Source organism: Tympanuchus pallidicinctus, unplaced genomic scaffold (genome assembly GCF_026119805.1).
Source record: "Tympanuchus pallidicinctus isolate F22 unplaced genomic scaffold, pur_lepc_1.0 scaffold23, whole genome shotgun sequence".
NCBI classification, from domain to species: Eukaryota; Metazoa; Chordata; class Aves; order Galliformes; family Phasianidae; genus Tympanuchus; species Tympanuchus pallidicinctus.
In genome coordinates, this window is record NW_026294740.1 from 4,438,327 (window position 1) to 4,458,771 (window position 20,445).

General features: G+C 54.1%; 1 protein-coding gene across 1 annotated transcript; it reads left to right on the forward strand.

The window, feature by feature from the left end:
* Positions 1 to 693: 693 nt before the first annotated feature.
* On the forward strand, positions 694 to 18,511 carry EVPL (envoplakin). The gene is made up of 22 exons (XM_052688217.1): positions 694 to 2,916; positions 5,367 to 5,466; positions 5,598 to 5,752; positions 5,980 to 6,103; positions 6,572 to 6,697; positions 6,924 to 6,962; positions 7,555 to 7,716; positions 7,954 to 8,061; positions 8,173 to 8,268; positions 8,524 to 8,649; positions 9,396 to 9,542; positions 9,661 to 9,815; positions 10,523 to 10,620; positions 11,049 to 11,230; positions 11,854 to 12,032; positions 12,426 to 12,564; positions 12,873 to 13,066; positions 13,253 to 13,403; positions 13,581 to 13,664; positions 13,753 to 13,863; positions 14,316 to 14,408; positions 14,725 to 18,511. Exons 1-22 carry the CDS (start codon positions 2,567 to 2,569, stop codon positions 18,160 to 18,162), a joined length of 6,357 nt encoding a protein of 2,118 aa, XP_052544177.1. The 5' UTR covers positions 694 to 2,566; the 3' UTR covers positions 18,163 to 18,511.
* Positions 18,512 to 20,445: the final 1,934 nt, after the last annotated feature.

Below are 20,445 nucleotides of genomic sequence, written 5' to 3' on the forward strand. Positions count from 1 at the left end.
AGGAAGCTCCAAGAGGAAGTATGGAACACGATAAGAGGAGTGCTGAGCCTGGGGCTGTGCTACTGGCTGTGGCTGCAGCCTCTGCCTTCTCCCTGTCCCTGCTCTGAAGTGCTGAGCAGCTCCTGGCTGCGTGGGTCACTGCTGCAGCCCCTCTTCTCCTGGGATTTGTGCCTGGGTCTGGCACAGCAAAGGTTGGTGCTCTGGGGGTTCGCCCTTAGGGTGAGGTCAGCTCAGCGTGCTGCTTGATGGCTGGGAGCAGCTCAGAGCTTTGTAAGCCAGCACAGTTGCTGCTGCTGTGGGAGTCGCATCACTGCAGGAGCCTTGGTGGGCACCTGGAGCTGCAGAGCTTGCAGCACAAACCAGGCAGCGCCGTTCCTTGGGTCTGTTTGCTCTGGGGATCCGTGCTGCTGCTCCCCATCCACGCATGGAGCTGCAGCTCTTTGCCCACGGCCCCCACGCAAGAAACACAATTAGTGGCTCCATGCCATGGTCAGCACAGGGAGCCCGAATGGCTGAGGAGCAGCATCAAAGCCTCTGAACCACCTTTTCTTCTTTTTTTTTTCCATAGGGAGAGCTTCTAATTTTCTCAGTGCATCCAATTAATGGGGGCAGGCAGTGCCTGGCTGCTCAGGGTGAGTGCTGAGGGATGGATGTGCCGTGTTCAGAACAGGGTGGGGTGATGGCAGCCCCAGCACAGAGCTGCACGGGGTCCATCTCCAGCACGAGAAGCTCTGGGCCGCGCTGGGCAGTGCAATCAGTGCCACCCTGAGCCCTGCAGGTTGGTGGGCCTGGTGCAAGGCAGTGTGCAAGCAGTGCTCTGAGAGCAGCTCCGCTCGTCCCGTGGGTTCGTTGCCCCTCATTGCTGGGCTGGTTGATGGGTGCTCAGATCCAGTCGCTCTGTTTGTGGAACAAAACGTGTTGTGCAGGCGAGGTGTTGTGAGGATCTGCTCTCAGTGTGTGTGTAAGTGCTGCTGTCACCGCCCTGCTGGCTCCCGGGGAGAGGAAAATGAGGGTAAAGCAATGGGTGCTACAGGGCAGGGAGCTCTGAGGAGCCGCGTGTTGATGCCATGAGATCAGGGAGCTGCGGGTTGGGGCAGTGCGTCCTTTTGATGTCTGAGGGGTCAGGGTGAGCATTGCCCTGGGATGGAGCCGCTAATGAGCAGGGAGATGGTGCCCTGTATTTAGAGAGAGGCAGAGGAGCGCAGCTGGGACTTTCCATCCACCCACCCAACGCTTGGAAAGGAAGAGGAGCAGCTCCCTTCTGCCCTCCCCACCTGCATCCTCGCTCCGGCTGCGGTGCTGTTGGCAGAGGCAGCACAGCATGCGGGACGCGGCCCCGACGCTCAGCCCCGTTCATCCCCCAGAGCACACAGCACAGGTGAGGCTGCAGCGCGGGTTGCTGACTGCGTGGGCTGCTCCCAGCATGCCTGACGCCGGGATGCAGCAGCTCGGCATCTCCGTGAGCGTTATCTCCGTGCAGAACTTCTTCCCTACAGCTAACAGAGGTGCTGGGCTGCTGAACTCGATCAGCACGGCACGGGGTGAACGGGCCTTATTGCCTGACAAATGGGATCTCTGCACAGCCAGGGCCTGGCACTGTTTGTAGAAGGACCCAGGGGAATTATCCCAAAAATGAAGAAATTCGAAACAAGGAGAACTGGAGTATGGAAAGGGCTCAGGAGGGACACAGGGAGGCAATGAGAAGGCAGACGTGTTTCCATCCCGAGGGACAAATAGTTCTAACTGGGGGCAGTCCGTTCTGAGCCATGTTAACCCCTCACCTCCCCCAGCAGAGAGGTCTGTGAGGTTTGGCAGCGCGGGGAACGCAGACAAGGAGAGGTGGGACCCTGTATCCCAAAGCCCTCGTGGTGCCGCTTGGGTGGTTTTGGAGAGCTGCGTTCTGGCACAGGAGCTGCGATGCTCCTGCCCACAGATTTTGGGCTGGGGCCCAAAGCGGGCACAGATGTGGGTGGCTGTGGTGAGGGCAGAACGGGTCAGACTCGTCTCCCAGCCTGTTGCTTCTTGCAGGGGCCGCGTGAGCGTGGCGGGATGGGTGCTGGGAGCTGCAGCACCGCTGTTGTGCTGGGGGTTCCTGCAGCAAAGCCCGGCTCCCACTGCGCTGTGCTGCTTCTCGTCCTTGGTTCTGCAGCGGTGCTCATCAGCAGCATCACCAAACCACCGGGAGGAGGTCAGGCTCTGCTTTTGTCTGAGAGCAAAACCGTGGGTACAAATTGCCCTGCAACAGAGCCCTGTCCCGTGCACCTGTCCTTCTGATGGGATTCGTTCTGTGCTGGTTTAAAAGGACAGAGGTCAGCTGGGAAGGGCTGGTGGGTGCCAGGTTTTGCTTTTGGCCCTGGGTTGTTTTAGGCTGTAGGAAATGGGGCAGAGCAGCACAAACCCACGCCAGCATCATCACGCTCTGCCAATTGTGGTGGTGCTGCTTCGGTTGGCTTTGTCCATAGGGCTCCTGCAGCCTCTCTAGCACCTGAAATTGCCCGTGTGTCTGTGAGTCGAGTTGTGCCCACAGCCGCAGCATCTCAGCTGCAGTTTTGGACTTTTACCCCCTATGAAGGCGCAGTCCCTCTGCTGGGACGCAGCACTGGAACGCTCCCTACTCCGGGGCGAGGTCTCCCATTCTCCCTCTGGGGCTCAGCTCTTTCCATCCCCCCCCCAAACTGGTTTTTCGAGTCATTTTTTTCATGCAGCTCCATCTCCGCGGGGAGGAGCCTCCCAGAGCCGCTCCTGGGCTCTGCCTCCTTCCCCTGAGTCCCTCGTCCCATCCCCGCAGCCTGCAGCACCGCCGCCCCGACAGCTCCAGCATCGCGGCCGCAGCCTCTCCAGCATGTTCAAGGCGGTGGGCAAAGGCTCCCCGAGCAAAAATGCCCCCAGCAGAGCTTCTCCAGCCAAACCCAACAAGTAAGTGCCATCCTCTTCGTGTGCCGTCAACCACGACCCGGGAGGGGGGGAGGTGGGAGGTGGAGGGCTTTGGGATGCTGCCCTAAGAGCGTCGCTCGTGGTGGGTCGGCAACAGCACTGGGATTGGCTGGGATTTGTGGTGGCCCTGGTTGTGTTGCCCTCATTTTTGGTGGGCTTTGTGTTCTGGTTGTGGTGTTTCCCGGGGTGTGCAGTGCCTGAACGTGAACTTGGAGCACTGCTAGTTGAGCAGCAATCCTCATTTTGGCAGCAAGGAGCAAGGAGGACAAATGCAGTCTCCTTGCTTGAGTGGAGCAGGCTTTGCTCATCGGTGAGGCAGATGGGATTTGGGATCCCAGGATTCGCTGAGTGAGGTTGGTGGGATGCTTGCCTGCCAAGCGTGCTTCCAGGAGGGATGCTCAATTTGGGCTCCCAGATGGTAACAATGGGTGAGGAACAGCTCTGCTGGTGGCTGCACTCATCCATCCTGGTGGCTGCGGGTCAAACAGCTCAGGCTGCACCCCAAGAACCCAACGGCCACATCCTCCTCCGTGCAGATCTGCTCAGCTCCAGGGAGGAGGTGTGAGATGGGATCAGGAGGGAAGAGACGTCCTCATCCCAGCTGTGATGTGTCTCCATCTCATGTGTGGATGTGGCCATTGGGCGCTGTTGGTGGTGGGATGGTCAGACTGGATGATCTCAGAGATCTTTTCCAATCTCAGTGACTACAAGAGCGGTGCGCTCGCCCCTCCCTTGTGCTGTGGGTTCTGCTCAGGGTTATTTTCCACCTTCCCTCAGCAGTTTCGTGTTTCCCAGTGCCAGGGGACCAGTTCTGCAGGAATCTCGGGGTGAAAGGCTGAGGAAATCACAGAGGGGTCCTGCAGGGGTCCCTAGGCGTGCACAGCCAGCTGCCCCATTTACGGGGACCAAACCCAATGGCAAACAGCCATAGAAGAGGGCTGTGTGGGACGGCAGCTGGAAGAAGAGCTGCAGCATTGCCAGGCTGGTCCTGCTCAGTTTTGGGTCTTCAGCTCATGAAGGCTAATTGCTTTGGGGCTCAGTCAGAGCCATCCTGCCACCAGGATGTGAAAATGAAGGTGGCTGAGCTGTGTCCAGCCACCAGCACACGCTCTGCAGGTGGTCCCCAGAGCGCCTTGGTGGCCAGTGAGTGCTTCTGGTGACGCCTTTGGGGATCCCAATTTCCATCCCAGGGATCACAGTGGAGCTCCCAGAGCCCTTTTTTGTCCCTGCTTGGTGAGTGGGTGCCGTGGTCCCACCTTAACGAGGTACTGGGATGGGGACAGTCCTCCGCCTGTGGAGTGACATTGTCCCTTGTGTGCAGTTGGATTGTCTGGAAGGCAGAAAGTGGTGTGAGGAATGGACCAATTAATAATGATAATAATGGTGCTGTGCCTCTTGTAGGCCCGAGGTAGCCCTAGGGAGGAGCAGAGTGCTGTTCCCAGCTATCCCAGTAAGGTGGCGGTTCCTGTTTCCTGCTGGCTGCCCTCCTGCAGCATCTTCACTCTGAAATGTGGGGCTGTGCTGTGCGTGGTTCTTAGTGTGGGGAGGCTTCTTGGGGTGGAAGGCAAGGCTTCTCGTCCGTGGGATGGGACAGGAGGGACAGCCCTAAAGGATGGAGATGGGGCTGTGCGGTCGGTGTCAGTGTGGATGGAAGAAGTCAGCTTCCCTCTCTATATGGCCTGGGATCAGGATAGGTGGTTTGGGTCCTTCTCCAAGCATGCAGTATTTTTCAATCCATAGTTTCATCGTGGCTTGCTCTAAACAAAGCTGCTCCGTGCACCCGTCCTTGTGAACCCAGAACTGGGGCATCCCAGCGGTTCCTTGGTCAGGAAGAAGCATTATGGCCACCTACCCTCTGCAGGAGGTTGGGTACCAGGATCCCACACTGAGCTCCTCCCCAGTGGGAGCCGAATTCCTCTGGGCATTGCAGGGTGACTCACATTCTCCTCCCTGCACAGTCTGGGCAGGGAAGCTGGGTGGTGCTGAGGTGTTTGCTCATGGGACGCCGCCTCATTCCAGGTGTGCTGGGAGGAGTGGGATGTTGTGTAACCCGCTGGGGAGGGGGCAGCTCCTGCGTGCTCAGGGACACAGCGACCGAGCCCTGGCCCTGTGCCTCTTGTATGGCTTGGGGCCACCCTGCATCTCTCTGAGCACTGCAGGTTATGGGGCACAGATTTGATGGGGCTGCAGTTGCCGTGGACTGAGCTGAAACATGAGCTTGGCTTGGTGTGGCTGTAATGCTAAGTGACGCTTTGCTGTCACCTGGGGCTGTGACAAATGGCTGCCCTGAACTGACAAACTCAGCCACGGCGCTGCTGGAGCCTGGCAGAGCCATTGGGGCTTTCAGCTGACCCCACTGCTGCAGCTCCAGCTCTTCCCAATGACGAAGATCGCCCTTCCCCACCCGCCTGTTGTGCTGCTCCCACCCTCAGGTCCTCGAGCAATGAGCTGGCCGTGCTCATTGCCCGCATGCAGACCAATGCTGACCAGGTGGAGAAGGACATCCTGGAGACGCAGTCTCTGCTCGCACAGGTGAGACGTGGCACAGGGCGGTGGGAAGGCGGAAGGCTTTGGCTGGAAGTGCGGTGCCTGCAGTAACAGGTGAGGTGTCTGCTCTGTGCATCAGAGTTTTTTTTTTCCCTCTGTTTTTTCCCGGTCTCCAGGATGTCAGCAATGAGCAGAAGAACAAAGCCTTCGAGTTCCAGGCTGAGAATGCCAGGAACCTCAAGGAGGCAGAGACGCTGCTGAAGGACCTCTTCTTGGACGTGGACCGTGCCAAGAGGCTGAAACACCCCCAGGCTGACGAGATAGAGAAAGAGTGAGTGCACTGGGGGAGCTGGTGGGATGGAGAACTCCCAGCAGGGAGATGGAGGACTTCCCACCTCCTGCAAAGTAACTCTTGGGACACCCCTGGTGATGGAGAACCCCAGGGCCAGTGTAGGACAATAACAAACTTTTATGGGTGAAAGGTGGGCTCCTCAAACAACTCCTTGGCTCTCCTCATTCCACGCTGCCACACAAAAATGTGCCTTTTCTCCTCGGCAGCATCCAGCAGCTCCACGAACGTGTGACACAGTTGTGTGCAGAGTACAGGGACCTCTATGAGAAACTGAACGTCCCCGATATCGGGCCCAGGGTGGACTGGACAAAGATTCTGGACCAAAAGATGGTAACAGCAGCTGCTTTCCCCATGTCCCTACAACTCCTCCAAGATCTGATAATGCCCATAGAGCTCTGCCGGCCATCGTGTGCCCAGCATCACGCAGGGATGTGATGGGTTTGGTGGTGGAGCTAACTCAAGTGATCTGGATGGGAGAACACTCCTTTCAGACCTTAAAACCCTTAAAACCCCTCTGGGTTGACCCATTCAGATTAAGAGCAAATAGAAGGGGATTAAGTAGAGATGCCATGATAGAAGAATAGGGAAGGTGGTGTCTTCAAGGCCTTTTAGCCCTGCATCCTAGGGTACACCTACCTGTAAGGTGTTGGGTGTCTTGACTGCCCAATTTGGTATAAAACACTGAGATTCCCTCCCTTCCTCCCAGGCTGGTATCGGATCTTTCCATACCCTGCCAGCTCGCACTGTGGTTTCTCTCAGAAATAAGGTATTTTGCTTCACCTTACTTCATTTGCACAGAAACAAGTCAATGCAGGACAGTACGGCCCCGGCATGTCAGAGCTGGAGAAGCAAATAGCTGAGCACAACATCCTCCAGAAGGAGATCGAAGCCTATGGCCTTCAGATCAAGAACCTGCGCTGCAGGGTAAGGCATCCTCTGCCCCCTCTGCTTCACCTGAGACCCCAACCCTGAGTCCTGTGTGCAAATTGCCATGGTGCTGCAGAGGGCAGGAGGAGGCTGGAGCTCAGGCAGAGGCCAGGGAGGTGGTTCTGTGAATCGGCTCCCCGGCGTCTATCAGTGATGGTGTTTTGATCACAGCTTATTGTTCTGTCCTTTTTTTCTTTTCTTGGTCTTGGCTGTTATAACTCAGGATGTGACAGATCTGAAAAGCCAATACAAGGATTTGCTGGTAAGGATCTTGGTGGTGTTCCAGACAGATTGGGATCTCATAGCAGAGTAATTCCTTTCCCAATGGGCAGGGAATGTCCAGGTCACGCAGGAACTTCCTCTGGGGTTGCACGGTGGAGTCATGTCCCTCATTCTCTTGGGTGCAAATTGAGGGCTGTGGGTGAAGGTTGCACCTCTTTATGGGCCGTTAGTCTGGAGCTGCAGCAGGAAACCCCATCCCACAGAACATCCTGTGGGATTGCAAATGCTGAGGCTTGTCCTGATCCATAACAAGGACTGCGGAGAGGAGATGGGAATCTGGAGCAAAAGAAGTGACCCAGCATCCTGGGCTTGGCCTGCTGGGTCCGTAGGGTTTGACATTGAGGAATGCCATTGTGAGAAACGTAGCAGAGCTGGGGCTGCTTTCAGACTGCCTGGGGCATCGCTCCACACCTGGGAGTCTGGTTAGACAAACTCATCCTGTTTGCGAGGGAGGGAAAGGCCCCATCAGATAGGAATGAGCAGAGTTATCTCACCGAGGTCTCCGGGATTCTTCTGGTGGATGTGCAGTGCGGGGGATCTGGGGAGCACCAACACCTGTCTCTCCTCTGCAGAAAGCTTCTATCTGGCGAGGGCAGAGCCTGGGCAGCCTGTACCACCACCTGCAGGGCTGCACCAAGGAGCTGGGCTACCTGACGGAGCAGCAGACCCGCATCCTGAAGCAGGACTGGAGTGACCAGATGACAGACGTGCAGAGCATGCGGCGGGAGTACGAGGTGAGCTTCGGGGGTGGCAGCTTGTCAGCCCATCCCTACCGTGCCTGTTAACCATGCCCCCAGGGGCATCATCTCCATGGTTATTGAGCACTTCCACGGACAGTGACTCCAGCAATTCCCTCTTCCAACACACTAACGCTCTTTCAGAGAAGTTTTCCCTACTAACCAACCTGAACCTCCCCTGGCACAACTGAAGGCCATCGCCTCTCATCCTGTCAAGTTTCTCTTCCTCTTCAGGACTTCAAGTCCAAAGAACTGCTCAGCCAGGAGGAGTTTGTCAACAACCTCCAGGACGATGGGGACAGGATGATTGAGCTGAAGCATCCCGCTGTCAAACCCATCCAGGTGAGGAAAGGGCTCTCCTTCCAAACCCTACAAGAGAATGAAGATGCTTTACGCAATCTGTGCCCCAGGAGGTTGGAGGAGCCCACTGAGTCACATTCTGTGCCACCTCAGGCTCACCAGGAAGCCCTGAAGAATGAGTGGCAGAACTTCCTGAATCTCTGCATTTGCCAGGAGAGTCAACTGAAAAGTGTGGAGAACTACAAGAAGGTAAAAAGCAGGGAGGGGAGCGGAGACCACGGGGATACGTGGCTGTGCCAGCGTGGTCAGAATGTCTGCTGCTGTCGCCCAGTACGTGTCTGTTGGCACAGCTCACACCATAGACAGCCCTTGTCCAACCCTATGCTCTAGGATGGTTGTGGAGTTCTGTGAGCTGTGGGAGCTTAGCTGGGAACGGAGACACCCCACAAGAGGTGGAGGCAGTAATGTTCTCCCAGCTCTGACTTTTCTTGCCTGTGACTCCAGTTCCAGGATGATGCTGAGACTGTGAGCCGCTCCCTGAAGAAGATGAGCTCTGATCTGGACACCAAATACACCAAGTTCAACAAGGACAGCCCTGGCGTGGTGTCGGATCTGCTGCTCCATCTGGAGGTGAGGTCTTTAGGACAGCTGGCACCATCCAGACATAAAGAAATTGCGCATCTCTGGCACAGAAATGCTATGGCTTCTTCCCTAAGTAGGAGTGGGGAATGAGATGAGGTGGGTGAGTGACCCTCCTGGGGCAGCTCCTCCCACCTCAGTGCCACCAAGAGCAAGGGAGGGAAGAGAGAAGTCTGACCTCAAGGGGGAGATGTGGGATGGAAAGGAACATTTGCCCGGGAGAGAGGGTAGGGATACATCCAGTGTGGGATCTTCCCATACATTTCACTGCCAAGAGGTGCTGGGATCTCAGGAACTTCTGACACTGGAATGCAGTCACCTTTTGGCAAGTCTCTGCTCCTCGTCTGAAATCGAAACATCCCTAAGAGGAGCAACCCTATGAGTCTGTGGGATCCCCAAAGGTTAACTCAGGCTGTCCCTTCCAGGGCAGATGTGCTGGGAGGGAAGGAAACAGAGAAGAGTGGTGATATAAGTTTACTGAGGGATGTGGTTCAGTGGTATGATGGGGATGGGCTGATGATTGGGCTGGATGATCTTAGAGGTCTTTTCCAGCCTTAATGATTCTGTGATAACAAAAAGGGAGAGGAGGGGACACCAAGGGTTCAAGAATGGAGAAGCTGCTGCTTCCATTGTATAGTGAACACACAAGGATGGAGAACTGCCCCCCCCCCCCCAGGTACCCACTGCTGTGCGATCCCTTCCTCTTCATTTATTCACTGTCTCCTCTGCTCATCTAGAATGATGAGAAGGCAGTGAAGCAGGCAGAGAAAAGCATTGCTGACCTGAAAAAGAGGAGCAAGGAGATCAGCCCTCTGAAACTGCGCAGGATGCGTTCCTCCCAGCCCCTCACCTTGGACACCCTGTGTGACTGGGATGCAGGAGAGGTGAGAGATTGACTGGTGGGTCCGTCAGAAGAAGCAGGAATTGGATTCTTCTCCAGATCTTGTCTTCGTGCCTGGTGCTGCAGAGGTGAACCTTTGCATGGGTTTTGATTTGTCCCAGGTGCAGCTGACCAGAGGTGACAAGTACACCCTGAAGGACAACAGCAACCCAGAGATGTGGGTGGTGCAGAGCAGCACTGGTGTGGTCCAGGAGGCCCCTTCTGCTTGCTTCTCCATCCCTCCACCAGACCCCGAGGCCACGGACAAAGTCAACAGGTGAGTGCAGGTCATCGGCAGCCCGACTGCCTGAACCCCAGGCAAAAAGCAGCACAAAATACCACCTGGTCTCCCCATTAAAGGGTAGTTCCATTTGACCCAGTGTCTCCTGTCCCCGTTCCTCCTCAATGTTGTGCACCACACAGACCTTGCTGTCAAAGCATTTTTGGCAGACAGGTTGGATTTCCTCACGCAAACACGTGACCTGCATAGGTTTGACTAAATTCATTGCAGAATCAGACTGCAGCTTGCGACTTGCCAAACAGGATGGAGCTATCTGTGCAATCTCCTTTCTGCCTGCCCCAGTGGGGGAATGACAAATGTTCCTCGAACCATGAACCACCATTCACTGCCGTTTGCTCAGTTGGTTTGTGAGGTTCCCACAGAAGGAGGGGAGAATGCCGTGAGCTCTTGGCCTCGGGTGCTCAGATAAATCAGCACTGCTCATATGCTGTGAAAATTTGCCCACAGCCCAAATTCAGCAACACTGGGTGAGTCTGTGGTGGGAGTTTTGTTCCCAAGCCACGAGGGTGTGATCATTGCATTATGGAATTTGGATTTATGGACTTTGAGGGCTTTCAAACAGAAAAGAAAAAGTTTGCAGCGTCCTCCTAGATAAGAGCAGCAGGCTGCAGGCTCCTGCAGCAGATGGGGCTGTGTCGGGACTTGCTTGTACTGTGGTTGCTGATGCACAGCTGATCTTGCAGGCTGGAAGCAGAGCTGAACGCGGTGAAGCAGAAGCGAGCAGCAGCTCAGAGCGTGCTGAGGCGCAGCCAGAAGGAGACGGCGCAGCCCAGCCAGCAGGGTATGTGTGCTCACAGCCAACCCATGCACGTGTTGGGAGGCCTGGTTAGCACTGGGATGCGTTGTGTCCTCCCAGAAAGAGCAGTGATGGAGCGACTCGGGTCCAAGAGCTTGCCAACCTTGTGCACTTCAATTCTCTGCTGCCCTTCTGAGATTTCTGAGTCTGATCTTCACTCCATCGACTGTTGTAGGGTATTTAGGGTTAATGGAGGGATGTGCCTATCATAACCTTAATGAAGTTTGGGGTTGGGTCTGCTCACTACCTGAGGGAAATGGGATGAAGAGATAATGATGGTGAAATGCCAACCCTTGGCTACCTGTCATGAGAAGTAGTTGGAGATCTGGGGATTGTGCATGGGAGAGCTCGTGTCCTAGGACTGGGACGGAAGATGTGCAATGAGACTGAACCCAAGCTGTGTCTCACTGCAGTGCTGCCCAAGAGCATTCCTGTAGTCCAGGATGACCCCCAAGCCGACCAGCTTCTGGGTAGCCTGGATCGTGTTGGCAAGGACCTGGTGCAGGTAGAGAAGGAGGTCCTGAACCGAGTGAGGTCCCCAGTGAGCTACACTGACCCCACCGATGACCTGGCCAGGAGGATCAAACAGCAGCAGGTGGGTGCTTCTATGGGGAGGGGAGGGAAGCACTGTGGTATTGGCCCAAAACAGAGCTGACACCTGAGATACACAGGAGACACTACAGCCCTTGCAGTGGGACTGGATAGGGTGGTTAGAAAAATGCAGTCCCTTCCTTTGGCCCAGCTTTGTAGCCAGATGGCCCATTCATTTTGGAGCCATGGACCAGCCAGTCTTGGGGAATCCTCACTCTTATAGTGGGGATGCTGTCATCGTTTACTCTCAAGTCTGTAGCATAAAAGACAATAAGATAGAAGGAATCAATCCAAGGGCAAGCTTTGGGTCAATAGTTTGGTGGATGTGAAGGGAACAGGAGAAGAGAGAGTGCCCCGGAGCCTCCTCCCAGTTCTCTGGTCTGTAGAAGTAGTTCAACGCATCTTCACCCATGGGTATTTACCCAGCCCTGGTAGATGATGGGCTTGGATACGTTTCTTCCATCTTCCTTCCCCACACCCCACCACTGCCAGACAGCAGCAGTCTGGATGCCCGTGAGAAGGGCCACCACACCCAGAGCCCCAAAAGCCACCCCTGAGGGAGACACGTTTTGGCAGCAGCACTGTTATGACTACGCTCAGTGACTCTGCTCCCATCTGACCTGCCAGGAAACAACAAAGAAACTTGAGAGCCTGGGGGCAGCCAAGGATGCCTTGCAGAAGGAGTGTGAGACCTATCTTTCCAAAAAGCCCACCAGCACCTCAGCTTCCCAGCTCCCCGTCACGCTGAACGCCCTCAGGAGCAAATACAGCGATGTCAGCATGCTCTCCAGCCTGTACGATGAGAAGTGAGTGGGAATGAAGGGAGCAAGGTGCTGCTCAGATGTGCCAACAAAGGGCGTGTGGTCTGTGGGCATATGGGTTGAGGGCCATGTAGCCCAGGGGAGATTGGGAACCTTCCATCCATCATCAAAGGTATCCCTGCAGGACCTTCTGTACGTAATCTGTGGTCAGATACCACAAAGCTGTACGAAGTCCACAGAAGTGATGTGTGTCCCAGCAATGCTTCATGCTGTCAAGCACAACACACCTGGCTTCTGGCAGGGCTGTGAGTGCACGCTGCTTGTTCCCAGCCTGCAGAAGCTTTGCTGTTAAATAAGCTTAAAAATGCGGAATTGGAGAGAAGAGGAAAAAATAAAGTAGTCTGGTGTAGCTAACTTTGTTGTTTTTCCCTTCCTCAGGGCTAAGGCTGCCCTGAACCTGGAGACTCAGATTGAGAACACAGACAAGATTGTCAGCACGTTTGAGGCTAAGCTGGCCCAGGATAGCATCATTCCTGCATCTCCCAATGCCCTGCAGGACCGAGCCAATGACCTGCAAGTAAGGGAACATCAGAGTCTTTGCTAGGGTGGGGGGATCTCTCAGCCCAGTGGGGAGAGCCGGATTTGGCTTATTTGAGCACTCCAAGAACCCAGCGATGGTGCCTTTCTAAGGTTCTGTTACACTGACTCACAGTGACCCCAAAACTTCTCCCTTCTTCTCCACGCTCCATCCAGCCTGTCTTGTTTCCCATATTCTTCCGTATCGGTTGTCTGTCTTGGAGATCCCTAAGAGCTGCAAGTTAGGGATGGCGCTGAGCAGAACACTTCTCTTTGCTGCTGCCAACCCGAATGCATCTCGCCCTACAGAAGATGAAGCGGGACCTGGTGGCCCAAGAGGACTGCGTGCTGAAGCTCAACCGCGGGCTGAAGGATGCTGAGCACAGCTGCAGCGCCGTGCAGAACAACTTCCAGGAGTACTGCCCTGACCTGCCCCGGCAGAAGCGTGAGGTGCAGCTCCTCAATGACCGCTACCACGCTGTTGCAGACCAGCTGGACCAGAGGTGAGGAACCGCAGCTCCCTGAGCACTTGTAGTCCTACGCAGATGACTTCTGGCCGTTTGCTGAGCCGGTGACCCTCCACAGAGAGCCATTTTTGTTATCTTGGCTTGACATATATACCAAGGTGTCTTTTTAGGAACTTGCACGTGAATCTTTACCCTTCTCCTTAATATTCCTGTTCTATGCAGAGAGAAGACCCTCCGAAATATCAGCCTCACCTACCAGCAGTTCCAGAACTCCAATGAGAACCTGATGTTCTGGATGAACAACCTACCCAAGAACCAGGTGAAGACGACAGATGGGCCAAGCCAGATCAATTACAAGCTGCAGGCACAGAAGGTGTGTTTCAGGGCAAGGACCACAACATCACAAGTATGAGAGGAATTTGATGTTGGAAGTGGCATGCCGAATGGCACCAGCTTGAGCAGCCCCTGAACTGGCTCACTCAGGTGATGGGAACGGAGGCCTCTGGGTGGTATTTCAACCCATCCTTAACATCATTCATCTGTCTTGCAGAGACTGCTGGAGGAGATTGAAAGCAAGGAGCCTGAGAAGAACGCCGTGGTCAGACTGTCCCGGAGTGTGCAGTCCACCCTCAATGTATGGCTGGGTTTTCCTATGTAGCACTCCCTTATCACCACCTCACCAGAGAGATCCCAGCTGACTCTTCTGTTTTGGCTCTGAACAGGACTATGAGCTCCAGGCAGGCAAATACAGCTCTTCTCTGGACCCTGCCCTGACAGACTTTGCTGCCAAAAGGCTGCGGGTGACCCCTCTGCAAGAAAGCATCCAGGCCCAGGTACAACGTTAAGACAAACACATGGAAACAGTTATCTTGTTCCTGTGTGCTCTGCAAGCCTTCATCCACAATTAGAGGCACGTTGTGACCCTAAACCCAGGGACAGATGTCACCAGCCTTTGGCAGGACTGAGCCAGAGCTCCTCTGTGCTCTTCCCAATTGCAGCCCATATCTCCCATATCACCTTGGCTTTACCAACTGCCATCCTTGTGTGGCTTAGGATGAATCTGGAAGCCTAAACCCTATGTAGGGCGCTAGGCATCCAAGAGCCATTCAATCAAAGGGGACATGTTCTCCTGCATAAGTACTTAGTTGCTCTGTATCTCATTTTGCATAAGAAGTCAGATGTGATGACAGCAGTCCCTGGGATAGTGCAGTATCGAACGTGTGCTGGGTGAAAGGAGGGCTTGGGGATGAGTGGGACGAGGCTCTCACTGCTGCTCCTTTTCCAGGAAAATGATGTATCCAAGCACTACATGGAGCTGGCGGCAGAAAACAGACAGCAGCTCAGCCGGCTGGAGTTTGCCAAGAAGATTGTTGAGAAGGTACCAGCTAAGAGCTTGTGGGCAGTGGGGGAACACTGCACTGTAGCTGGAAACGGTCCTTCTGCAGCCGTAGCAAAGCAGCACGAAGCACCTTGTGCACTGCAGCACCTCCCTGACAGGTGGAAACTCTTTGAGACTTAGCTGCTTGAAGTGGTGCTAACGTGTCCTCGTCCTCGTTTGCCCCTTACAAGCAGCCCCATTTAGGTGCTCCCTGGGGTTATGTACCATTCTGTCTCTTGCCCTGCCCTGCTCTGTGCTAGGTTCAGAGTGACTTGCTTTCCCAGCTTTTTTATTTTCGTTTGCTTTCTACTTGCAGAAAGAAGTGCATGAGGACATTCAAAGCGTGCGTGAGCAGACCCAGCAATCTGCAAGCAAAGCTGTGTCGAGCGGGGAATCTGAAGGGCTGAAATTGCAGCTGGAGGAGGAGAGGAGGAACGTGGCCAGGATTGAAGAGGACCTGGAGGAGCACAGGAACAAGCTGCTCACGCTGAAGACTCAGAGACCCATCGAAAGAGTGGAAGAAAAGGAGGTGGTGGAGTATTACAGAGACCCACAGCTGGAGAGCAACCTGACCAAGATGATGCGGCAGATCGAAGAGGAAGGCAGAAAGAGGCAGAGCCTGCAAGAAGACATCGAACTGATGAGCAGGAAGCTTGCCCAGATGGAGAGTGAGAAGAAGGCTGTTCCTGCCCAGCTTCTCACCAAAGAGATAACAAAAATTGAGAAAGATCCCAGCCTGGATAGCCAGGCAGCCAGCCTTCGGCAGGAGATCAGGCGTCTCCAGGAAGAAAGCTTGGCCGCTGCTTCCGAACTGGAGCAGTGTAAGAGAGAGCTGCACGTGCTAGAGAGAAAGCAGCCCAACATCCGAGAGAAAGTGGTGGTGAAGGAGCTGATCAAAACAGAGAAAAACCCAGAGATGCTGAAGTCTGTGAGGAACCTGCAGCTACAGATTGATGAGGAGGCCTTCAAAAGGAAGTCTGCAGAGGAAGCGATTGTGAAGGTGAAGACCAAGATTGAGGAGGTAGAAAAACTAATTGATGCTGCAGAACCCAAAATTATTGTGAAGGAGGTGAAGCAGGTAGAGCAGGATCCGGAGTTATTGAAAGAGTCTTCCAAGCTTAAAACTCTGATTGAAGAAGAGAGGAGCAAGAACTTGGCGCTCGCGGGTGAGCTGGGAGAGCTGCAAAGCCAGTGCAGCATTGCAGAGAAGCAAAAACCAAGGGTGGAAGTTAAAGAGAGAATCAATGAGATTTTCATGGTGGATCCCGAAACGGAGAAGGAAATTGCACACCTGAAAAGAGAGCTGCAGGAAGTTACTCTGAAAAGGACAAAGATCGACAGCGAGGTGGAAGAGGCCTTGGCAGAGCTCAGTGTCCTCAGGTCACAGAAACCAGAGGTGGAGCTTAAAGAGGTTATAGAGGAGGTGGTGAAGCATGAGAAGAGTCCTGAAATTCTTAGAGAAATCGACAGGCTGAAACAGCAGCTGAATGAACTAGTGAACACCAATGGCAGGACCCAAGAGCAGCTCATCAGGCTGCAGGGGGAGAGGGATGAATGGAAGAGGGAGAGATCCAAGGTGGAAACGAAGCTGGTCAACAAGGAAGTCATCCGGTACGAGAACGATCCGCTGTTGGAAAAGGAAGCTGACCGCCTCCGTCAAGAAGTGCGCAGCATGGCTCAAAAGAGGAGAGCTGCAGAGGATGCTATTTATGACCTGCAGAATAAATACATGTTCCTGGAGAGGAGAAAGCCAGAGGAAAAGGTCATCGTCCAAGAGGTGATTCTGACTCAAAAGGATCCCAAGCTCCGAGATGAGCACAACAGGCTGAGCCGGAGTCTGGATGAGGAGGTGAGCAACAGGCGGCGTCTGGAACGCGACGTGCAGCAGCTTCGTGTGCTGGTGGAAGAGCAAGAGAAGCTCCTCAACTTCCAGGAGGATCGAAGTAAGAGGCTTGCACTGGAGAAAGAGATGAGGCAAATTACCTTGAGAATAAAGGAGCTGGAGGAGAGCCCGGCCCCAGTGCAAGAGAAGATCATTATGGAAGAAGTGGTGAAATTGGAGAAGGATCCGGTCCTTGAGCAGTCTGCCAGCAACCTGCGCCTGGAGCTGGACCGGGAGAAGATGGAGGTGCTGAACTTGCAGAGAGAGTGCAAGAACCTGCAGATGCAAGTTGATGTCCTCCAGAAAGCAAAGTCCCAGGAGAAGACCATCTACAAGGAGGTGATTCGGGTGGAAAAGGACAGAGCGCTGGAGAGCGAACGCGCCCGCATCTGGGAACAGCTGAGCAGGGAGAGAGGGGCCAAGCAGAAGGCAGAAGAGGAGGTACGGAGGCTCAGGGAGAAGATCGAGAGAGCTGAAGGCATGAAGAGGACGTGGGCTCGGGAGGAGACAGAGCTGCAGAAAGCCAGGAACCTGGCAATCCAGGAGAGAGCCAGCCTGGAGAGTGAGCTGCGGGAGCTGGAGAGGCAGAAACAGCAGAAAGTTCTTTTCCTTCGGGAAGAGTCCAAACTGCTCAACCAGAGGACTGAGAGTGACCGGCAGAAGAAGAAGCAGCTGGAACAGGAGTTTTCCATGCTGGAGGCAGATATCCTGAGGGAGAAGGACCAGATCTACAACAAGGAGAGGTTCATTCGAGATCTCCGGTCAAGAGTCAGCAGGGAGGAAATAAATCACGAGACCCAGATGAGAGAGACCAACCTCTCCACCAAGATCTCTATACTGGACCCTGAGACGGGGAAGGACATGTCCCCTTACGAGGCCTATAAGAGAGGCATCATAGACAGAGGCCAGTACATCCAGCTGCAAGAGCTGGAGTGTGACTGGGAGGAGATCACCAGCCTGGGCCCAAACGGAGAAGTCTCGGTCCTGCTGGACAAGAAGAGTGGGAAGCAGTACTCCATCGATGATGCACTGCGGCTGAGAAGGATCACAAAGGAGGAGTACCAGCTGTACCGGGATGGCAAGATTCCCATCTCTGAATTTGCCTTGCTGGTGGCTGGGGAATCTAAGCCTCCCTCATCCCTTTCTATTGGTTCCATCATCTCCAAATCCCCAATCCAATCCCCCACTACGCCGCAAACCCAAAGCTTTTTCCCCCCAGGCTCACAGAAGGGCTTCAGTGATGACACGTCCCCCATCGCCGGGGTGTACGATACCACCACTGACACCAAGTACAACATCAAGACTGCTGTTACAAAGAAGCTGCTTGATCCCATGACTGCTCAGAAGCTCCTGGAAGCCCAGGCTGCCACGGGAGGCATCATAGACCTCCTTTCTCGGGACCGGTTGTCGGTCCATAAGGCAATTGAGCGGGGGCTGATCGACAGGACCTACATGCAGAGACTGCTCAACGCCCAGAAAGCTTTCACGGGGATTGAGGATCCAGTGACCAAGAGAAGGCTGTCTGTGGGGGAAGCAGTTCAGAAGGGATGGATGACCAAGGACAGTGCCTTCCCCTATTTGGAGGTCCAGCATCTAACTGGAGGGCTCATTGACCCCAAGAAAACCGGTCGCATCCCCGTGCTGGAAGCTGCCCATATGGGCATGATAACGGGTGACCTGGCCAACAGGCTCCAGGATGAGTCCAGCTATGAGAAAGACCTCGTCGACCCCATCACTAAGGAGAAGATAAATTACAAGGAGGCCATGGCTCTCTGCCAGAAGGATTCTCTGGGCAGCCTGCTGCTCCTCCCAGCCGCATCAGAGGGCTACCAGCCCTACCGCTCCCCCAAGCTCTCGCGGTTCAGGCACTGAACGGATCGGTCCTTTCAGGAGTTCATCCCTTCAAAGCATCTCTCCCTGCGGAAGCAGCAGCGATCACGGGAATGGAGCATCTAGCATTTAGAGCTGCATACTCTTCTATCTTAGCTATCCCTGCTTCCCAACACAGCTTGGTCGTGTGAGGAAGAAAGCGTGATCGAACACGTGCAAGGAGCTGGGCACGCAGGTCCCACTGTCCCCCAGGGTTGCTGTGACAGCAGAAGGGGTTTGCTTGCAAGAACTCTGATGGCAGTAGATTAAACATGGCTGTAGACAGAAAGGGGGAGAGGCAGAGTGTTTTCAAGTTGGGTCATTCTTCTGCATGCAATAAACGTAGAAAGTGCGTCTCTGTGGCTGTGTTCTTTCTGTAACCTAAGGCTGAAGGTAAGGGATGCGTTCCCATAAACCACATGCCCTATCTGTAGGGGGTTTGAAGACTCTTGATTCCACAGATCTCACAGCACTGAAGTGAGCAGAAATACTATTCTGCTATTCACAGTTTTAAAGATTTTCCTGTACCTGGTGCCAGTGCTGTAGATGCCTTGGGTTGGTTCACTGAGCTGCCGACAGATGAAGACATGCCTCAAGCAAAAACCCAATCAAACCACATTGAAGTGGGAGGTTTTGGGGCTTGTCCTGCACCCATGCTGAGGCAGATGTGTTGCAAGGGATGGGCTGACCTTCAGGAGCAGTTTGCTGATGTTTGCAATCCATAGTGATGTGAAACTGCTTTCTGCAGCCCTTGGCTATGGGATCCACCCAGAAGTACCTGAAAATCTACACTTGCTTTTTTTTTTTAAGCTTTCCCTCTGTCACTTCCAGTGTTCAGCCCTTGCTGAAATAAACAGGTCCCATCTCACACATCTCCCTGTGGATAGAAGGGGTGAAATGTTCTTCCTTTACCCCATTATGGAGAGTCCCCAGATTTGTGGGATGAGAAAAATGACTTCTTACCGACACGAGCTGCTCTTCCATCTCCAGCAAAGGTTCTTTTAGCTGATGCTGCTGGGAAAACCCAACGCAGCCAAAGCAATCCATAACATTCTTCACATCCTTCCCCATCAGAGCAGCAGCGTAGCCTGGATTTCCACATTGCCTACGTGGGATTTGGAGTTTGGGCTCCAAGAAACCCTCCTCCCTGCTGCTCCTCTTGCTAATGAGATTCCTCACATTATTAAAGCAACAGGACGGTCATGTGGTGACTCTTTCCTGAAGTGCTGCTTTGAAAGTTTTAAGGAATGCTACATAACTAAGGGATTTGGAGTTCTGGTAATTAGGCCGTCGGTTAATCGCTTTGTATAAATGTCCTCTGTGGCTGTATGACGGGGATAATGGGTATTTATCCAGGGCTGGGTGAAGATGTGAAGAGACAATTAGCTGGGTGAGCGGTGTGGCTGGCTGAGCAGTCTCCCTTGGAGACTCCCTTGTCTCTGTTCAATGTTCCTCAACTGCAGAAAGCCACCTGCATGGCAACCTGACATCCAAAGGAAGCCCCGTGCTGCTGAGGGCTTTCCCACAGCCCAGCCAGCCGTCACATAGTGCTGCTCAGGAGGAAGCAGGCAGTGCTTTGCCTGCCTTCTCCAGCACAGGATGGTGGGGCAGGATCGTGGTGATCAGGTCAACACAGCTGCTGTTGGTGCCTTTTGTTGGCTTGGGTCGTAAATGTCTGAAATCCAACCTGTTGCTTCATTTTACTGTGCTCGATGAGCCATGCTATTTTTATGTATGGTTCTGGTCTGCATGGCTGCCCTTGATATTTATTTCTTAATGTAGGTCTTGAGGGAAAAAAAAAAAGCAAACACTGCTCTGCCAACAGTTTATTAGGTACAAAGTGATGGTTTGTTTGCAGAGCGCAAACAATGGAGCATTGTCTGTACAAAGTGATTTGACTTTAAAACGTGTATGCAAAGGCAAGGTGCTTATTCCCACAGCAGAATTCATCCAGGTCTCTCCAAAGAGTCCCTGCAAGCTGCTTGTTATCATGTGGAGGACATGAGATGCACGGCAGCCCTCGGTTTTCCAACCACATGGCTCTGCAGGCTGCTGGGAGAGCCCTGCTGCCTGCCCTCCTCAATCACAAACCGTGCCTCCCTTGCACAGGCAGCACAGCTTCTTCTGGGCAAGGCACTCCAGCATGACTCCTACCAACAGCTTCAAAAGCAAAGCAACCCTCCCCAAAACCTAATTTGTGCAAATTGCAGAGGCAAGCAAGCTACCCAGGTCCTGGCGGCTTCTGAAGCTGCAGGGGGAATGCAGCCAGGTGGTGGGGCAAGGCCC

What these genes read in the sequence shown, in the direction of transcription:
- EVPL (XM_052688217.1), top strand. Translation starts at nt 2,567, where the DNA reads ATGAAGGCGCAGTCCCTCTGCTGGGACGCAGCACTGGAACGCTCCCTA. An exon ending in GCCAATACAAGGATTTGCTG is followed by an intron (nt 6,963 to 7,554) that starts GTAAGGATCTTG and finishes TCTCCTCTGCAG; the next exon opens with AAAGCTTCTATCTGGCGAGG. An exon ending in CCAAGAAGATTGTTGAGAAG is followed by an intron (nt 14,409 to 14,724) that starts GTACCAGCTAAG and finishes TTCTACTTGCAG; the next exon opens with AAAGAAGTGCATGAGGACAT.